This window comes from Mesoplodon densirostris, chromosome 14 (genome assembly GCF_025265405.1).
Source record: "Mesoplodon densirostris isolate mMesDen1 chromosome 14, mMesDen1 primary haplotype, whole genome shotgun sequence".
In the NCBI taxonomy this organism is placed as follows: Eukaryota; Metazoa; Chordata; class Mammalia; order Artiodactyla; family Ziphiidae; genus Mesoplodon; species Mesoplodon densirostris.
Window position 1 is genome coordinate 75,184,033 of NC_082674.1, and position 20,618 is coordinate 75,204,650.

Below are 20,618 nucleotides of genomic sequence, written 5' to 3' on the forward strand. Positions count from 1 at the left end.
ATAAGCATTTTACAAGTTAGAGAAAGGAAAGATTTCCTCTGGTGATTATTTTAAATTATGTACTTTTTTTTTTTCTTTTTTTTTTTTTTTTTTTGGCCATGCTGTGCAGCTTGTGGGATCTCAGTTCCCCGACCAGGGATTGAACCCGGGCCACAGCAGTGAAAGCCCGGAATCCTAACCACTAGGCCACCAGGGAACTCCCAAATTATGTGCTTTTTTTTTTTTTTTTTTTTTTTTTTTTGCGGTATGCAGGCCTCTCACTGTTGTGGCCTCTCCCATTGTGGAGCACAGGCTCCGGACGCACAGGCCCAGCGGCCATGGCTCACGGGCCCAGCTGCTCCGCGGCATGTCGGATCCTCCCAGACCGGGGCACGAACCTGTGTCCCCTGCATCGGCAGGCAGACTCTCAACCACTGCACCACCAGGGAAGCCCCTATGTGCATTTTTTGAGGTTAAAAAAAAGAAGTTACCAAGCTCAGGCTCTAGCCCCAACGGTGAAGCACAGAGTCTGAGGGAATCACAGCGCACAGGTACCCCTGAGTATAGTTTCGCACCACGAATGAACGGCGTGTAACACAGCCTCGAGGCGACGGGAAGACCCAGGCACGGCTGAGTCTTGCTGCTCTGACTGGCATTTGTTCCCGCCCCTTCCTGACTCAGCGCTCGCCGCCCCTCCTCTCCTGAGACGTGTCCCAATCTCTCTGGTCTGTCTCCAAGCCCCTCCTGGCACATGACCTACTACCAGCTCATGGCCAGCAAGGCACAATTTTACATGTCATTTCCACAGTGCTCCACTTTGTGTCGTGGGTGCCCCCTTTGTGCCCTGGGCAGTGATGCTAATTTGTCCCCACCCTCTAGGGACAGAGCCGTATGATACATAGACGACTCGTGTTGGGTGGATGGGTTGTACAGGTGTCAGTTTTGGCACATCCAAACTCTCTGTTGAGAGTTCTTTGAGCAGCTGGTTTGAGAACCCCAGACAGGCTGCGCCGTGGGAGCCCCCTCCCTCCTGCCGACAAGCCCTCAGGGCACCGTGGTGGGCGGATGTTTCTTTAGGGGAACGCCAAAGCTTTCTTAAGAACCTGTTCCACCACTGTGTTTGGTAATTGTCTGCCAAACCAAACCAGACCAAACCACACTTGCTGGGCTGTAAATACTCTGCCCATGTGCCAGCCTGCCGTGGGCGACGGGGAGCGAGAGATGAAGCTTCGCCCGCTGGCCTGCCGCTCACCCCCTGCTGTGCGGCCCGGTTCCTAACAGGTCTCGGACCTGTACCAGCCCGGGGGTTGGGGACCCCTGCTCTAGGCTATTCAGGGAACACCAAGAACATTCTGGTATCTCTTCCACCAAGGGTGTGGCGTCCTTCCCGATTCCACGGGCCACAGGAGAATCTTCAGGGCAGGCAGTCTTCTCTCTATCATCCTCCTCGGAGGCTCATCCCGTGTCAGTCGGTTCCACGTCGGGTGCTTCTCTGTTGACGTCTAGGGATGTCACCATCTAAGGCTCCGCTGGCCGAACAGATGCCCTGGGGCTCCTCTGGGGTACCCACAAGCCTTGCAGTGGCCAAGACTGGAAATGAGGGCACACGTGGGTGCACGGCTTGGCTTGGCTGCCTGGCTCGTTGCCGTGAGAAAGACAGGTCTTTCACCAATCGTTCCTAATCTCAGATTTCCTTAAAACTCATCACCATCTCATTGAACGCTTCAAGATTTCCTTCCAGAAGGAAACAGCCCTGCTGCTGCTGGACCATGCACATCGTCTGATGTCTGCCTTGTTGCAAAGAGAGTAGCCCTCTGCCCAGTGATAAGGCTGGGGAGGGAGAAGTCAGGAGGATATTTGGGAAAGAAAGGCCAACAGAGGAGGGACCAGAACGTGAACACCGGATAGGAAGCAGGCCAGAGCCTCGGCATCCTCAGAGGGAGCTCGTGCCACTCGGCTGTTCAGACACTCTTCGTCAGGTACCCCTGGTCTCACTTGGGAAGAGAGGGGGCAGTGGCTGGTCTTCCAAGGCTGCTCCCTGATTACAAAGCCCAGGTGAAGAGCCCTGGTCAGACCACAAGGCTGGCCGCTAAAGACCAGCAGCCTGCTGCTGTTGCCTGGTGCCAGGAGCCTTCATCCATTTGGTTCTCCAAGAGGGCAGCCTGATGCAGAGGCCAAAGGGGTAAATAAATGACAGCTAATCCACTGAAAGGGGGCGTTTGGTAACGGGCTGCCTCGGGGCAGGGTAATTCGATCCAAGTAAAGTTTGCCCCTCCCTCCCTTTCCGTTAGCTCAGCATCTATTCCTCTTCATTGCGTTGACCTCGGTCACGCAGAGCCCAGATGACGGGTCTGGTCTGGTTTGGTGGTGCAGGCCTGAGGCGAGCACCCTGCCTGCAGCCCCCGTGGTGGGCTCTCGGTTATGGTGGCGGCCGTGCTTGTAGCTTCCCTTACAGTCTTCCCTCAGAGCAGGTGCAGAGAGTCACTTTATTATGCTTTTCCAACAGCACTAGGGGAAAACAAATAGAGAAGCTGGCGTACCTCTCTTAAGAGTGTGGAACAATGTCATTGCAGCCCAAACTCCAGCTCCTGGCTGCTGGCCAAGGGCCGAGAGCCCTAACTCCGCCAAGCCTGTGTTGAGGCTGGGAGGCAGGGGTGGGGTGAAGCTGCTTTGCAGGTGGAGTCTGGTGGTGGGACCCTCAACGTGCCCTTCACCTGCTGAGTCCTCTGGGAGAGCAGTGGGCTTACTAGGCTATGAATTCCTCTTCTCCGAGCTGGAGGCCTGGGGATGAGCTGATGCCACGTCCCAGAACAGCAGTCACGATGCCGACGTCCCAGTCGAGCCTCAGAAAGGCAGGCCGGGCACGAGGACCCCGATTTGTTTCCTGCTGTTCCCAGCAGAGGCGGCACAGGGGAGGCTGTTCCCCTGTCCGCTTGGGAAGGCTGACCTTCCTCCCCAGCGAGGAGAGGCCTCTCGTCATAGCCACACTTCCCCTGCCCAGCTCGGAGAAGACGCGTCCCTAGCGCACGTTTTCTACACTCCTCCTCCCACTAGCAGCTCCAAGCTGTCTGAAAGCCCACTCCTCTTGGGCAGAGTCACAGAGTCGGCTCTGAGGCTGCCCCCACCCTTCGGGAGATCTGAAAACATTCCCACCCACGCTTGCATGGCCCCGTGCGTGCTCACGGGCTGGTACAAGCCAGAACTCCCCTGCACACGCTGACGCAGGCCCAGCGTGTGCCCAGATGCGTGAGCGCCAGCCTCACCCGTTCGTACTCTGGCCCTAATAAATGCTAAAACCTGGAAGAATGTCTGATCCCAGTCCTGTCCCGCACCCCCTCCTGACTTTGGTTTGTTGACACCAGTTTCCCGGGTGCCTAGAGATGGGTTTCTTTTTTTCCCCTCTGAGAAGCAGCACCAAGAAGTAAAGAAGAGCGGAGCCTTGGGGAACTATGGCCGGGGCGGCTCCACAGGAGGCTGTTATTGACAGTGTTGTCTTCATCATCGGTGTCGTCACTTACAGAGAGTCCGCTGTTATCAGGAACTCCAGGCCAGTTAGTGAGAGTGGAGGAGTGGAAGAGACAGCAAAGGGAGCTTTGTCATAAAGTCACCTTACTTACTTGAAACCAACAACATACACTTGCCCAAAGAAAGAGCGTCATTTAGTGAGGGTGCCCCTGATCAGTGTCTCCTCCAGGGAGCATGTGCCTGGGAGGCTTGTGCAGAGGGTGGTGTGGCTCTGCTGTCGGCTAGTGCCTCTCTCCCTCTGGGACTCTCGCCACCCTGAGTATGACTCTGGTCTTTAAAGAGGGGAAATACGACCCTGGCCTCTAACTTCATCCAGGCTGTTTCCCCTCTAGGGGAAAACTGGCCATCCCGGGCTTGTCCGTGGACAGCATGGTAGTGGGACATCTTTGGAGGGGTTCTCGAGGACCACTTATACTGTAATTTCACCTTACTTGCAGATACTTTGGAGTCTAACCTGACGTAAGCTACAAAATAGTGTCTTTTTCGGTGCATGAGCAGACTCACCATAACTGTGTGGACAAAGAGTGCTTTTAAGGAAGACTTTTGGGGGGCAGTGGAGAATGATTTTCTGGTTTCCAAGTCCCAGAAAACTAAAGCTGGAGGCCTTCCTGGAGCGGCAGCGTTGGGGAGCCAACCCCCAAGAGGCCCCAGTGACCCCCCCCACCTCCTGGCATTCATCCCCTTGTGCAGCTCTCTGTCACCCCAAGTCAGGCTGGCCCGTGTGGCCTGGAGAAATCAGCAGAAGTGATGTCACCTCCAAGGTTAGGTTATGAAAGGCTGCACCCTCCGTCTCAGGCAGGCATCTCCTCTCTCTCACGTCACTCGCTTCAGGGGAAGCCGGGGCAAGTTGCAGAGCCCTGTGGAGAGGCCTGCACGGCGAGGACTGAGGCCAGTGACCCCTGAGTGAGCTGGGAAGCAGCTCCTCCCGCCCAGTCAAGCCTAAGCTGACAGCAGTGCCCCCACCAACGTCTTGGAGGCAGCCTCCCAAGAGAGCCAGAGCCAGACACGGCCCCCCTTCCCCGCCCCTCCACGCTGCTCCTGGATTCTTGACCCTCAGAAACTGCACAGAATGATACATATCTGTTGTTTTTAAGCCTCTACATTTGGGGGTCATTTGTTACGCAGCAGTGGGTGGCCAGCACACACGGGGCATCAGGGTCCCAGGCTGAATGGATCATCCACAGGCTCTCTGTTCTTCTCCAGCAAGTGCGGCCTCCCTCTCTGCCTCACTTCTCCCCTTGCGCCCATCTCCTCCTGTTTGCTTTCCTTTGTTTTTGTCTTACCTCAGCGAGCTTAAAAGTGAGGCTAGCCTGAGCCAGAGTGAGCAGCAGGACACCCCCCAGGAGACGGCCTTGGACAGCAGCCTGAGCTACATCTGTAAGGTGAGCCCCACCCATCCCTCTGCTCGCAGTCCAGACCTATTCAGCATCTAATTCAGTGAATACCGCTGAGCATCACCGCAGGCACTGTGCCAACGGCCAGGAGGGATGCCACAGAAGCCCGTGCTCTCCACGCCTGCGCCCTCCACACCGGCGCCTGCCCCTGACGACCCCAGGGGCCTCGACTCCAGACCTCCCCATTTTTCTCAGTTCCTTCCCAGCGGGGCCCTGGGCTCACAGTGCCAGGGAGGCGCCCCTGCCCTAGTGCTCCCTCTGCTCTCCAGTTCCTGACGCTGTGCGTGCAGGCCCAGCCAGGGGCCTACGCCGATGGGAGCCTCTTGGGCCTGATTGAGCTGCTGTGCCGAGCCGGCTTGGACGTGGGGCTTCGCCTGATGCCCAAGACCGACCTCCAGCAGCTCCTGCTTCTGCTGCTGGACAGCATCCAGGAGTGGCCGGGGAAGGTACGGCAGACCCCTGGGCCCAAGCCCAAGCCCCCAGCCTCACCACAAATGCTCTCTCACGGCCCCTAGAGTGCCCCAGGTGGGGACAGCGCTGCTCCCTCCCTTACCTGGCCTCCACGACCCACCCTCGTACTCTCCAGACATCCCCCCCCGCCACAGTGGGCTGGTAGGGAGGTCAGGGTGGAAGGCGGGCCACGTCCCCCCAGCCTACCTTGATGCCCGCTGTCCCCACAGCTCCGGCAGCTGTGCTGTGCCCTGAGCCGGGCATCTGATCACCACCACAACCTGCTGGCGCTTGTGCAGCTCTTCCTGGACGTGACGCCCCGGAGCAGGTGGGTGCTTCTCCACCTCTGTCTCCCCCAACCTGAGGCTTATCCCCGTACCTGTGCTCACCCCCCGTGGGCGATCCACAGTCCGCCCCATCCGTCCCCACAAACCTCCCCGTCCCGCCCAAAGTCAAAAACCCAGGAGAAAGAACTAAGAATACAGCTCACTAATGAGTTCATTACAAACGGAACACGGTCTTCTTAGCAAAACCGTCGCCTTGTACAATTCGCCTCAGACCTGCAGCATCCCCACCCACCCTTCTTCGCGGCTCCCTCCCCGGTCCTCAGTGGAGGGAGGGCTCCTTCTGTCATTCAGAGCTCAGCTGTGTGTGGTCTCTTGATCACTCCCCGCTCCCACCCCCCTCTCAAACCCTCCATTCATCATTCTGTTTTATTTTCTGGACAGTATTGATCTCTGCCAGAAATTTTCTTACTGTTTGTTCCTTGTTCATGGCTGCCTCTCCTCCTTGTCACTTCCAGGAGAGCAGGTCCCTTATTGGGGTCACTGCCATATCACCGCACGTCCAGAACAGTGCCTGGCATTGCTGTTGGCACTTTGTAAATTCTTTTCAAATGAACAAACGAGGTGAACAAACAAACTCAGCCCGCAGGGAGATAAGACCCATTCGCTGGACCTGCCCCAGTCTCTCCCCTCTCCCCTCCTTCCTTCTCCCACTTGAGGCCACAGCCGCAAGGAGTCCTTTGCCCTTCCCTGTGCAGACCACTCCCCAGGTCCCCTCCTCTCCTCTCCAGCCCTCCATCTGCAGCTCGTCCCACCTAGAATGACACCCCTTCCCACCCTTCCAACCAGGCCTGTCCTGGCCCCCTCCAGGAAGACCCTTCACAGGTACCCACACAGTCACTCTCCACCGGGGCCACCCCCCTGCAACTCCCTCCCCAGGGGAAGCTTCTGGGAGCAGGCTTAGAGTTCTGCTTAGACTCCTGTCCTCAGCAAACGTGCTGAGCTCAACTTCAAGCCTAAGATGGGAAGCTCGATCTCTTTCCTGTGAATCTGGCTGGAAGAGAGGAGGCCTTTCCACAGTCCTGAAAGGAAAGCTTTTGCTGTGTATTTGAAAGAACTGGGCTTCTCGAAGCTCTGTCTAAGACCTTTAGGTGATGCATGCGTCAGAAATGGCAGTCCTGGAGGGCTTTCCCGTCCCCACCTCATTATCCCTGTTCATCCCGAAATCCTGTCCATTCTGCCTTCCACATCCTAAATCCTTGCTTCTAGTTGCCTCTCTCTGTCAGCTCCACAAAAGCAGGGACCTCGTCTGGGTCACTTTAAATCAGCTACCTCCTTCCCGCCCCCTTCTGCTTTCATCTCACCATCTCTCACCTGGATGATGGCAGTGACATTCTGTCCCTGGCTCCTCCTTCAAAGGCTGTTTGCTCTGCAGGTACATGGGATTATCATGTCTCTGCCTTGCCTTGCTTGCTGTCGCCTGCACGGCCAAGTGCAAACACCTTAGCTTGGTCTCCAAGGCCCCATGTGGTCCAGCCCCAGTTTCCCATTTGCTCCAACCAGGCCATGTGATTTGTATTTGTTCTACGTCCTTTTATATGTATATATATTCACATGTATGTAAATGTTTATAAATACAGGCAGACCGCATTTCACTGTGCTTCGCTTTATTGCACTTCACAAATATTGTGTGTTTTTGTACAAATGAAGCGTTGTGGCAATCCTGCATCGAGCAAGTCTGTCAGTGCCATTTTTCCAGCATCAGTTGCTTACCTCGTGTCTCTTTGTCGCATTTTGGTAATTCTCAGAATATTGCGAACTTTTTCGTTATTAGGTTTGTGATGGTGGTCTGTGATCAGTGATCTTTGACGTTACTATTGTGAAAAGATTAGGACTCACTGAAGGCTCAGATGATGGTCAGCATTTTTTAACGAGGTGTTTTTTAATTAAGGTATATACACTGTTATTTCAGACATAATGCTACTGCGTACTTAATAGACTACCGTATAGTGTAAACATAACTTTAAAAAAAATTTTTATTGAAGTATAGTTTATTTACAATGTTGTGGTTAATTTCTGCTGTACAGCAAAGTGATTCAGTTATACACATATATTTTCTTTTTCATAATCTTTTCTATTATGGATATTGAGTATAGTTCCCTGTGTCGTGGTACCTTGTTGTTTATCCATTCTATATACAATAGTTTGCATCTGCTAATCCCAAACTCCCAATCCTTCCCTTTCCCACCCCTCCCCTTTGTCAGCCACAAGTCTGTTCTCTGTCTGTGAGTCAGGTTTTTTTGTAAATATGTTTATTTTGTAGATATGTTTTGTATATATGTATTTTAGATGTAAGTGATATCATATGGTATTTGTTTTTCTCTTTCTGACCTACTTCACTTAGTATGATAATCTTTAGGCCCATCCATGTTGCTGCAAATGGTATTATTTTATTATTTTTTTAATGGCTGAGTAATATTCCATTGTATATATGTACCATATCTTCTTTACCGATTCATCTGTCGATGGACATTTATATTGCTTCCATGTCTTGGCTATTGTAAATAGTGCTACTGTGAACATAGGGGTGCATGTATCTTTTCGAATTATAGTTTTGTCTGGTATATGCCCAGGAGTGGGATTGCTGGATCATATGGCAATTCAATTTTTAATTTTTTGAGGAGCCTCCATACTCTTTTCCATAGTGGCTGCACCAGCTTACATTCCCACCAACAGTGCAGGAGGGTTCCCTTTTCTCCACACCCTCTCCAGCATTTATTATTTGTAGACTTTTTAACGATGGCCATTCTGACCAGTGTGAGGTGGTACCTCATTGTAGTTCTGATTTGCATTTCTCTAGTAATTAGCGATGATGGGCATCTTTGCATGTGCCTGTTGGCCATCTGTATGTCTTCTTTGGAAAAATCTCTATTTAGGTCTTCTGCCCATTTTTTGATTGGGTTGTTTGTTTTTCTTGTTACTGCTAAACAGTAGGAGCTGTTTGTATAATTTGCAAATTAGGTCCTGTCAGTCACATCGCTTGCAAATATTTTCTCCCAGTCTGTAGGTTTAAACACAACTTTTACATGCACTGGGAAATCAAAAAATTCATGTGACTTGCTTTATTGTAATACTTGCTTTGTTGTGGTGGTCTGGCACCAAACTTGTAATATCTCCGAGGCGTGCCTGCACATATGTGTGTGTGTGTGAGATGAGCCTCATTCTTTTCCATAGCTGCATAGTATTCCCTAGTGTGCATGCAACCAGTCCCCTGTTCTGGATATTTGTCCAAGATACAAGCTTTGTGCATCTATCCAAATATTTCTATAAGATAAGTTCTTTGAAATTGCAGTCCTAAAGTATGTATATTTAAAATTTGGCCTCCACAAAAGAAGCTGTACTAATCAATAACAGACATGAAAGTGCCTGTTTCTCCACATTCTCATTAACACCGTGTAGTCTCAGTTTTAAGTTTTAATTAATCTGGTAAGTGAAAAATCTCTTCCTGTGGTTCTAATTTTCATTTCCCTGATTGCCAGTGAAATTGAGAATCTTTTCCTATGTTTATTGGCCTTTTGTGTTTCTCTTGGTGTAAATTACCTCTTGATATCTCGCCCATTTTTCTATCAGGTAATTTTTCTTCTTCTTAATTATATTGATTTATAAGCAACTTATTACATTTTGGACACCGTGTTTTCTCCTAAGTCTGTAAATTGTCCTTTTTAAACCTTTGTGTATATCCTTCCGTGAACTGATTTTCTTTCCCTTTTTTAATAAACTTTTTTTTTTTTAATTTATTTTTGGCTGTGTTGGGTCTTCGTTGCTGCATGCAGGCTTTCTCTAGTTGCGGCGAGCGCGGGCCACTCTTCGTTGCAGTGCGCGGGCTTCACATCACGGTGACTTCTCTTGTTGTGGAGCACAGGCTCCAGGCACGTGGGCTTCAGTAGTTGTGGCACGCGGGCTCAGTAGTCGTGGCTTGCGGGCTCTAGAGCGCAGGCTCAGTAGTTGTGGCGCACGAGCTCAGTTGCTCTGAGGCATGTGGGATCTTCCCGGACCAGGGCTCGAACCCGTGTCCCCTGCATTGGCAGGAGGATTCTTAACCACTGAGCCACCGGGGAAGTCCCTTCAATAAACGTTTAGTTTCAGAATAGATTTAGATTCACAGAAAAGGTACATGGATAGTACAGAGAGTTGATTGTAACTGAATCTTTCTATCTTGAAAAGGAAGGCCTTCCCCACCCCCAAGAGCATAAAAATATTGTGTTCTATTTTCTTTCAGCACTTATATAACTTTGTTTCTCTTGGCTCTTAATCCCATCTGGAATCTATTTTTTGTAGGTATGAGACAGAGATCTAACTTGATTTTTCCCGCCCCCAAAGAGCCAGTGACCCAACACCAATTTTCTTCTGTCTTAGTAATCCACCATTTCCCAACAGATTTGAAACTACCTGTGTCAAATCCTCAATTTATGACATCGTTCATCTGTTAGCCAAACTGTGATATCAGGAATCAGTGTCTTTCTGAGGGTATCTTTTTTATAGCTGGAGGGCCCTCGGTAGATGCTCCTTAAATGCTCATAGTGAATATAATGGAACGGCCTCACCTGCTTTCAAACAGACACACCAACTAGGGTAAAACCTCCTGCCGAGACCCGTTGCTGGGAAAGAGGGCTCATCATAGGGACGGGTGGTATGTATTCATTTACTTAGAAATGTTATTTCTTTTTCTAAGTAGATAAAGCACTCAGAACAAAATTCAAAAGGCACCAAGGAGTACCTCTAGAACACCTGCCCCTCCCCCTCCCCCGTGCCTGTACCACCTAGCCTTGTCCCCATTTCTCATCTGTGCTTATGGCTTGTCCTCCCCGCCCTCCTGTCCACTTCAGCGTAGGTTTTGGCCGCTGTTCCAAACTGGATCGGAAAGAGCTTCTAATGCTTTTGCGCAGCTGCCCTGTATTCACTGTGCTCTTTAGTGAGCCGCCCCCTCCGCAGCGTCCCCGTGGTGGTGGCCTTGTTCTCCCCTCGCTGGCGGCTGCCCCACTGGGCTCAGTGCCCAGACTGACCCCAGGAAGGAGGGCGTGTTGTTGTACGATGGGCTGCCACTTTCTTCGTCTGCCTGCCTGCTGACCGGTTAAGCACAGAGCGAGAACCCCCGCCAACACGGGTGTGACCCCCGCCCCCTCCCCACCTGGTTGACCAAGACTTCAAGGGATGCACTGTGAGGCGAAGTTGAGCGTAACCGTGAAAAATGAAAGTACAGACTAGAGCAAAGCACCTGAAATGGGGCCAATGGGAAGAGGAGGCTCTTGGAGGGAAGAGGAGGCTCTTGGAGGAAAGTCTGTCTTGGGACTCTGCCCCTCTGGGGTGGCTCCAGGAGCTGCTGGGGAGAGCGCATGTCCGCGCAAGCCTCTGCGGCAGCTCCCACGGGCCCTGTCGGGAGGGAGCTGCCCCTGAAAGCTGAGGTTCCCAGGCTCGGGACCCTCCTTCACCACCTGCGAAAGTTTATTAAATGTCCCACGGGGGCTGCCTCACCGTGGCCCTGGAAGTAGAGGGGAAGTGACACCAGCTTAAGCGGATTCCTGGTCACGAGGGAGGAGAAGGCAGCCCCGGGAGAAAGCAGCCTTCAAAGTCACCAGCTGTTTGCCCCAGGGATGAGAGTAGTGACAGGTGCGGGCGCACCAGAGCTCCCCGGAGCCCTCCTCGCTTCCCTCTGGGTTCCACGCTGCCGCCCCGGGTGGGCAGAGGGTCCTTGCAAGGCCCCGGACCGCTTCATCTTCTCCCAGCCCATCAGCCTCTCCCGGCTTCGCTTCCTAGATCCCTCGCTCCACTGTTAACTCCCTTTCTTGCGCGTTCTTCAGATCTGCCCACCCTGAAAACTGCATGGCCACGTGGCGTGGTGCTACCACATTCCCTGGTTCCCCCCATCGGCCCCTGACCCCTTCAGGCCGCCCAGGAGCCGCCCTGAGTTGCCAGCCAGCCTCCTGGGGGCCCTCAGCAGATTCCAGGCTCCACCAGGCTTCCTGCTGGAGACACCTCTGCCCTCCCAGCAAACCGCGGGGCCCCTTCTCTCTCCACAGGATGACTGCTGCCCCCGCACACACGCCCCGTGGACCCACAGCTCTCACCCCCGTGTTTCCTCCTGGTCCCTCCTCCACATTCAGGATCTCAGCAGTCCTGCCTTTTCCGGAACCTTCCTTCTTTATCATCCTTGCTCGTCCTTATACCTTCAGCTTTTTATTCTCTACTGGCTCTTTCTGTCAGCAAAGAAATATGCTCTGTGTGTCTCCTGCCTTCGAACGGCAGGTCCGTCTCCACCCACCCCTCCCTGCAGCTGCTGCTGCTGTCCACGCTCTCCACCCCGAGCTCTCTCCTTCTCCTTGTCCAAACCCTGCCCACCCGGGACACGGGGGTTCTTCAGAGCTCAGAGTGTCTCAGAGGGAGTTCTCACCTGAGAAAAGAGACAGTCGGGCCTCTGGAGGCGGACAAGTCGAGAACATTCTAGAAGGAGTCCACCAAGGCCCCAGACCCTCAAGATTTCATAAGGGTTCAAAATCGGGAGGAACAAGAGGCAAGAGGAAAGTCATGTCCAGGGGTCAAGGGACCATGGCTGGAGCTGGGAGGACAGCCGAGGGTCCCCATGAAGCCAGGAACATGCGGGCTGGTGGCTGAGCAGGAGCTCGCTCCCCTTTAGGAGTGGCTGTTTGTGTGTTGGGTGGGGGCAGTGGGAGTCGAGGCGCCGGCCCAGTCCTCCTAAAGCGCTTTGTCCCCAGTGACCTAATGGCCTGTCCTCGTGTGCAAGCTTCCCGTCTTCGCCTTGGCTGGCTGCACGGTGTGGTTTTCCTGGTACCCTCCCCTCCTCAGGCTCCTCCCGCTCAAGTGCCATCCTCGGTGGCCCCTCCGCTGCTCCCCGAGCCTTGGTTGGCCTCAGAGTCCTGCCCCAGCCCCTCCTCTCTGGTCCCTTGGCACAGCCTCGGGGGGGCTTTGTGGGCGGGGCTCTGTCCACACTGCCCCCTTGCAGGACTCGGGTGCCTCTCCCCAGCTGCTGGGAGGGTCGAGCTGCCTCTGCGGGGGGTTGGCTGGGCCCCTTCCTTGGGAGCAGCCCGGGGCCGGGGGTGCAACGGGCTGCCGCTGCCTCAACCCTGCATGTCTCTGAGAGGCGGGGACCCTGCCGGCTCCAGAGCCCCTTGCGGGGTCGGCTGAGGTCTTTGCGGTGACTGCACCGCAGCCTGGCTTGCCCCCTGGCCCAGACCTGCTTCCTCCACCCCCTGATAGGAGTGATGCCAAGAGCACCCTTATACCCCACTCCTGCCATAAATTCCATGCACACTTATCTCCGTTTCAGAGTCCAGCTCCTTGGGACTCCACCCAGGACCCCATCTCAGCCACTTCCATGGCTTCAACCCCAACTTCGCGCCAGGGGCTCCCGAGTCAATACCTCTGGCCAGACTTTTCTGCTCAGCACCAGATCCGAGTGGGAAGTATTTCAAATTCAGCACATGTGAAACAGAAGTCACCGTCTTCCAAGGGGGACCACCTCCTCCTGTCTTCCATGGCCCTGTGATGGCATCTGCCCATGGCCTGAAGCCTGGGTGGGGGTGTCTGTGGGCACTTTCTGTCCCTTCAGGCATCCCCACCTCCCATGACAGTTACCTCTCCACATCACCCTCCGGTGCCACGGTGGCTCAGGCTCTCAGGACGGCACCCCTGGACGTCTGCCAGGGGGCCGGAGCTGGCTCCTTCCAGGCTCTCTCCCATGTGAGCCATCCCCACTCTGTCCAGCGGTGGCCTCTTCCTTCTAATGCACATCTGGCCCTGTCACTCCTCTGCTTAAAATCCTTCAGGCTTCTATGCTCAGGATGAAATTCAAACAGCACAGCCTGGTGTACGAGGGCTTTCGTGCCTACTTTCCCAAGCCTGCCTTCTCCCCGCCACGTCCCCTCACAGGCTTCCACACTCCAGCCATATCCTGAAACTGTGCGGCTACCCAAACCCATGATGAGCATTTGTCTTGAACTTTTCAACCTCTGTTCCCTCTTCCTAGAGAAGCCTCTTTCCCTATCTTCCTCTTCTTCTTCGCCTGGTTGACATTTCCTCACCCCCAAGACTAGGCTCAGATGAGGCATCTCCTCTTTGGAGAAACCTCCGGATGCAGAGCCCTGGTTGTTGTTGCCCCTTGCTGACCCCTTGGGCTGTGAGCGTCGTGAGGACAAGAGCCGTGACTTTGCTTGCTGGGTCCTTGGACCTTGGCATGGAGGAGGGGCTCGGGGAGCCTGCTTGTGGAGTGCTTGCTTCTGGAGGGCAGATTTCAGAAAGAGTAGAGAGAGTGAGAGCTTTTTAGTAGCAGATTCCAAAAAGAAAAATGGTTCAGGGGGGCTAGAGACATCCTGCAATAAAACTTTGAACATGGTTTGCAAATGGACCCAATGAGGAAAAATGCAGGAAGTATCTAGAGGTGCAGGGGCTGCACTCAGAGCTCATGCATGATCTCTGATCTTGAAAGATATGGAAGAGGGAAAGAAAGGGACATGAGTAAGGCAAATGGAGAAATAGCACAGACCAGTGACAGTATTGGTGGGAAAAGCTAAGGCCCGTAGAAGGGCCTTCTGTGTAATTTTTGCTTTTTTTTTTTTTTTCTTTTGGCTACAGCACGAGGCATATGGGATCCTAGTTCCCTGACCAGGGGTGGAACCAATGCTCCCTGCAGTGGAAGCGTGGAGTCCAAACCACTGGACTGCCAGGGAAGTCCCCTGTGTAGTTATTTTTGAAGTGAGGAGTGCTGTTCTGGGCTGATGGGGAAACGTTAACACTGATGAAGAGAGAACACCACATAATTCCTATTTCGCTTCTGTCTTCCTTGTCCAGGAGCATAATTTTTCATCTGGACTCAGATATTGATCAAAGGGGATTGCAGCCTAAGATATGGGGGGCAGACGGTAGGACAGCATCCAGCTGTGTGACATGAGTTGAGGTCCCCTCCAGCAAAAGGATGTCTCAAGTCTGTCCCGGGCGACGTGCAGGTGGAGTGCCCTCACTCTGCAGAGACCCCGGGGGGTTGCGGGAGCTCCCGGGGGGGAAGGGGAGGGAGGGTGCATTCTTCACTCAGTGCTGCGGGCTTGATGTGTCCCTCAACAGAACTCCCCAGGGGATAGCTTGTGAGCACATACATAGAAAAGGAAGCACTGCTTTCTAGGATTCCTAAGAATAAATCATACCAGACTAGCCTCATTTCGTTTTTGACAGGCTAACCAGAAGGGTACTCTGGAGAGGGCTGTCTGGGTTTTGTAGGGCCTTTGATGGAAACGATCGTCGTATCTTGTGACACCATAAAGAAACGTGGGCTGAGCAATGTCAAATTAGATGGGCTCGTCATCCAAAAGTGCTGCTAGCCATCAGAATTGGCCTGGAGGGCAGGCCCAGGCGGCCACTCGGAGTTCCGTCTTCACTGACAGGTTGGCCAGCGCAGACCCTGGGTCTTGGACGAGGCCATTAATAGAACAGTGGTCAAGTTCACACATAACATGAGTGTAACTGACAGCAAATTGAAGATCCCGGAACATCTCAGCAGACCACAATGATGGGCTGAGTGGGAAAGAGAGGCCCAGCTGCACAATTAAGAACAGGATCTGGGAAATGGGATTTGACAGCCAGACGTGTGAACTAACTTTGGGCCCAGTCTGTCAACGGCATAGCATCTCGAGGCTGCCCCTAAAATGAGTGTCAGCCTCAGCTCTGAGCACCTCACTTGATGGGAGTGTCAGCAACCCTGAGGAACTTCATAAGAACCAACCCAGAATGGCAAAAAGATTCCAAAGGGTAGAAAAGAGTAGCTGTTGCACCGGGGAAGGGGTAGCCATGGGAAGTTTGGTGACTTCCTTCAAGTACACGAAGGCCCTAGTTAAATGGACGGATATGTGGGTACCAGGACATGAGGCAGGGTGACTTTTAAGGTATTTTAAGCGTAGTGGTCTGTGGTCATAATACCAGAGAGAGAGAGAGAGAGGGAGGGAGATAGGAGGATGGAAGTTGGGTTGTGATTGTCCACGTGAACTTTATTTACTAAGCAGTAGTAACCTTTTTATTTGGTTATACTATGCATGCAAGAGAGGACACATCAGAGGTGGACACTGTACACTTTGCCAGGCGTCTGTGCAAACACCACTGCGTCACAGGCCAGAATATCACCTGCTCCCCAGAAGGACCCTGGGCCCCTCCCAGGCATTCCCTGTGCAAAGAAAACCGCTTCCCCAACTTCCTTCCATAGGTGTGTTGTGCCGGGTTTTGAACATGGGTACCGGTGCGACCGGTAGGTGGCTCCTTCACGTTGCCTGGTGGGACCCCGCCGTGTGGATCTGAGGCTGTCTGAACCCCACCGTCTCTTCCTGTTTGCACTGTGTGTGCCCACACTTGTGAGTGTCCCAGCGGGTGTGGGGATGACTGGGCAGACTGCCGAAGAGTTTACCCTGACCTCTGAGCCCAGGTCCTGTTCTTCCTGCCCAGGTGACACATGCTCACGTGCAAGACAGGAGACTCCAGGGAAGGACTGAGGGGCGGGTGGCATGAGAAGCGGTCGTGATGCCTGAGAGGCGGTGTGGACAGCCCGGGAGGCGAGCCGGGCAGACGCCCTGGGGCAGGGTGTTGGGTGGCGTTTCCACCGCGGAACAGGCTGCTGCGGTTGCTTCCTGAGCTGCCCTAGAGACATGGAAAAGGCCGTTCACGCCTTTGGCCAGATGCCTGGTGGCCTCTTAGCGTAGTTCAACCTCAGCAGAGCCCAGTTCCCCTCCAGAGGGGCTGCGGTGACCTGTGTGGTTGTCCTGACACCCTAATGGCCCGAGCTGGCAGGCTCCTTTGTGTGGTCCTCAGAGCACCCACAGGCTGCCCCTTGCAGGAGCTGGAGGCTGGAAGCCGGGGAGTAGAACGCCTGCGCTCCACTTCCCGGCTCTGCTGTTGGTTTGGAAAAGTCATTTCCCAATTTCCCAGCGCCTTAGGCCCTCTGAGTGCTGATCCGGTGTCCTGGTCTTACAGCGGCCCGTCAGGGTGGCGGGGCAGGACTGAGGCAGAGGCCTGGCCTGGTGTGATCTCAGAGGGCTGGAGCCTGTTGCCTTATATGACACCGGCTGGCATGGCTCCGGTGGCTTCTGCATCCTCCTGTGTTTGCCTGGTTTGAATTCCGGGGAGGCCTCGCCGGGTGGGGTTGGGCAGCTTCTGGGGGAGGACGGGCCCCGCTGCTTGCCCCCTGCACGGTGTGGGTGGTGTTTGGGGTGAGTCTTTGTTCTTTCCCCTCTGTCGAGTCAGTTTTCAGTGTGGAATTAAAAAGTGGTCCTGTTCCCTCCCCCTGTGTCCCAGTGGGAACTGAGAGGGCAGGGGACTGTGTGTAGAAGGCAGGGAGGGCCGTCAGGATGAAAGGCAGTGGGCAGGTGGGGAGCGCGCCGCCCTCAGATGTGGTTTCGTTTCATCCAGTCACCCCCTCGGCCCTCCTTCTGATGCTTGTGTTCTATTTCTTTCTGGACAGCAGCTTTGTCCTGACCCACCCGGCCCACCTCTTCCCTTCTGGAACCACCCCCAGCTCTGCTTTGCGGGCCTGCCAGCACCCCACCCCCGGGGCGGCCGCTCCCCACCCGCTGCGGGTAACAGTGCTCCCCAAGGCCTGGGTTTGGATTAATGAAGCCCAGATGCCGGACTGGGGACTCGGGCTGCAAGTTCTCGCGTTGGAGCAGCAGCTCGGCTTGGAGGGGCCGTCTACCTCCCCCCCGCCCCACCCCCCTTGCTCCTGGCCCAGCTGCTGTTGGGGCTCCCGGGGAACAGCTGGAGAGCAGGTTCTGGCGGCGGGAGCCCAGGGAGATGCGCGGGTGGGGCTCCGGGTGAGGGGTCTGGTGCGGGGGGCGGGGGGCGCCGGATGAGGGCTCCCATGTTCTGTCCCGTGACGCAGTCCAGATGGGGCTGCCTCTCCCCAGGACTCGGAGGGTGGGTGGGAAAGCTGGGGCGCTCTGCAGAAAGGGAACCGGGGTCACCGGTCCAGAATAGAAGGGGATGGCCGGCCCCTCCCAGGGTGACCAGATAAAATACAAAGATCACATGGGAGAAACTCAGGCTAAAAAAAATTGTCCTTTATCTATAGGAAGTTCAAATTTAACTGGCATCCTGTATTTTTATTGGCTAAGTCAGGCAATCCTTACCACCCCCCAGCTGAACTTCTTCAAGTAATAGTTTTATTGGACTGCACCATACAAACAGAACACAGACCGTAAGTGTGTGCTCAGTGGGTTTCTACAAGTCGAACACATGTAAAACCAGCACCCAGATCAAGAAATGAGGGAAATGTCTGGCGGTCCAATGGTTAGGACGTGGCGCTTTCACTGCCAGGGCCCAGGTTCAGTCCCTGGTTGGGGAACTAAGGCTCCTGCAAGCCACATGGTGCGGCCAAATGAAAAGGAAAAAAAGAAGAAGAAATGAGACGTGAGCAGAGCCTGCCCGCCACCCCACCCCTGCCACGTATCCCCGTTTTTGTACTTAATGTAAGTGAAGTCATACAGTTGTGTTCTGTTGGAACTGGCTTCTTTCACACAGCCCTGTGAGGCTCACCCGTGCTGCCGGCTGGAGTCGTGGCTCATCCGTAATCGTTCCGCGTGGGCTTGAGATGCATGGGTGGAACCCAGTCCCCCTGTCCATGCTAGTGGCGGATCGGTGCTGCTCGTCCCCCTCTCTTTTCTTGTACGTCGTACATGTGTGCCCGGGAGTAGGACTGCCGGGCCGTGGGGCAGGCACACGAACATCTTTATCTTTAGTAGGTCTCACCAGGCAGTTGGCTGAGGTAGGTGTATGCATTCACGTCCCTGACAGCTGTGTGGGAGCGTCTCCCCTCTTTCCCATGTTTTCACTTCTAGTATGTGATGCTACTGCCTGATGCTGCTTTTTTCCCTTTTTTCTAAAATCAATAGCTTCTTGCCTTGTTGATTCCTCTGATTTTCTTGAATAAGAAGATCAACAAGGCCCCTGCTTCAGGTACCACCTACCCTCCTGGCTTGGAGGAGGCCATTCCCACCTCCGTTCCCCACCAACCGGGAGCCCCCCCTGCACCCATGTGAGGCCACGGCAGCCGCAGGCCCTGGGGAAGTTGCAGGGGCGCCTTCAGCACCGCTGAGGCGGGGCTCAGTCCTGCTTCCCCCAGGTACTTCCTTAGGGAAACATCATTTCCGAGGGCTGCCTGTCCCCGATGTCCTGTCTTTCGTTTCCCCGTGGGGTCGTCCCAAGGATGGGGGTAAGGGCGCCTGTGGGGACTCTCCAGCAGTGTTGTTACAGAGGGCATTTCTCCTCTACGGAGCTTCCAGCCCACGTGTTTTCCTTCGTGTTCCTTCAGTTTCCGCCGGCTTCAGGACCTCTCCTTTGCTTCCCCTGGTGGTGGCTTTCCGTGGGAATCAGGGACTGTGGGCCACATCAGAGTCCATGCCAGGGGCTGCCTTCTGCTGTCCATGGGGGCAACAAGTGTGTGAAGCCTCGAGGAAGATGTAACCCTTCACCCCTTCTCCCATCGCCCCTCTCCAGCCTCTCCTGGCCACTGCCGCCCCTAGCCCTGTCCTCTAGTCTCTACTTCCCCCCTCTCTTCTTTTTACTCACTCCAGCCCTCAAGGACCCATGAAAATCAGAGCCCCAAACATTAGCGTCTGAAATCCCCATTAGAGGTCTTCACTCCTGAAGAGGGGAGACACCAGCTCCATCCTGAGCGAATCAGTTAGGACTGTTTGGTGCTAGACTTAGGAGCCCAGCTCAGACTGACGGAAGAAGCCAAAGGGACTTTATCGGCTGAGCCGACCAACCCACTGACCGCAGGGGTCCGGGGTCCGGAGGCTTCAGGCAGGGCGGGCTCTGGGTGTTGTCAGGGCTCTATCTCTGCTTGCTTCATCCTCCAGGCTGCCCCACAAAGAGGCAGGATGGCCACCAGCGACAGTGGGGTCACCTCCTACCTGATCAGTGGTCCTGCTGGAAAGGCACATGCTCTACTGGTAGCTCCAGCCAAGACCCCGAGGCCACCTCTCAGTGGCTCAAACACAGGGACTGATGGGCCAGGCCTGGCTCACGTGCCCACCCTGGGAGCCAGGATTTGGGCCGGGTGTGGTGGGTGAGGGTTTCTCCAAAAGAAAGTCACTGAATACTGGCTGAAAAAAAAAAAAAAAACAGGGCTTCCCTGGTGACACAGTGGTTGAGAGTCCGCCTGCTGATGCGGGGGACACGAGTTCGTGCCCAGGTCCGGGAAGATCCCACATGCCGCGGAGCGGCTGGGCCTGTGAGCCATGGCCGCTGAGGCTGCACGTCCGGAGCCTGTGCTCCGCAACGGGAGAGGCCACAACAGTGAGAGGCCCGCGTACCGCAAAAAAAAAAAAAAAAACCCAAAAACAAAAAAAAAACCCAAAACTTGGCCTCACCAAGCCCTGGTCACCCACCTTCCACCACCCTACATGGGCTGAAAGCTCATAATGCTGCAAAGGAAAGAAAAGGCAACGGTCTGTGCACAAGAGGTTGAACAGTCCGTACCTCTGTGTAGCACAAATATATAGAGGAAAAAACTAAGACGATAAATACTACTATGCTAGCCTCTGAAGTGACCACTTCTTTTAAAAAATATTTTTTTTCTTTTTGCTTATTTTTAAACTTTCCCATCTTGCATGTTTTATTACTTCTAAAATAAATAATGAACGCTATAAACCAAAGGAGAAAGCCAGAGTTCCCCACATGGCTCACCCCTGTTCACGTCTCGGTGTGTGTCCTGCCCCTCCCTGCGCCCACCCGGGGACTTCAATCCCTCCACCACCCGCCCAGGGTGGTACACCCCCTCAGTCTCTCTCACCCCTTCTCTCACAGGCAGCTTCGACGCCAGCTCAGCCTCGTGATCATTGCCCGGCTGCTGGGCCAGCAAGAGACGCTCCCTCTCTGGCAAGAGAAGGCCCAGGTGAGTCCCTGCCTCAGCATCCGCTGGGGAAGCCCGGCCGGCTCC

At 54.3% G+C, this 20,618-nt stretch overlaps 1 protein-coding gene across 1 annotated transcript in view; it reads left to right on the forward strand.

Moving 5' to 3' along the window:
* The window catches only part of FAM178B (family with sequence similarity 178 member B), a 96,768-nt gene that overhangs the window by 52,764 nt on the left and 23,386 nt on the right, over positions 1-20,618 (forward strand). Inside the window, 4 exon segments of the mRNA XM_060116977.1 lie at positions 4,797-4,886; positions 5,168-5,344; positions 5,579-5,676; positions 20,486-20,573. Of these exon segments, the coding sequence (XP_059972960.1) occupies positions 4,797-4,886; positions 5,168-5,344; positions 5,579-5,676; positions 20,486-20,573 (453 nt within the window).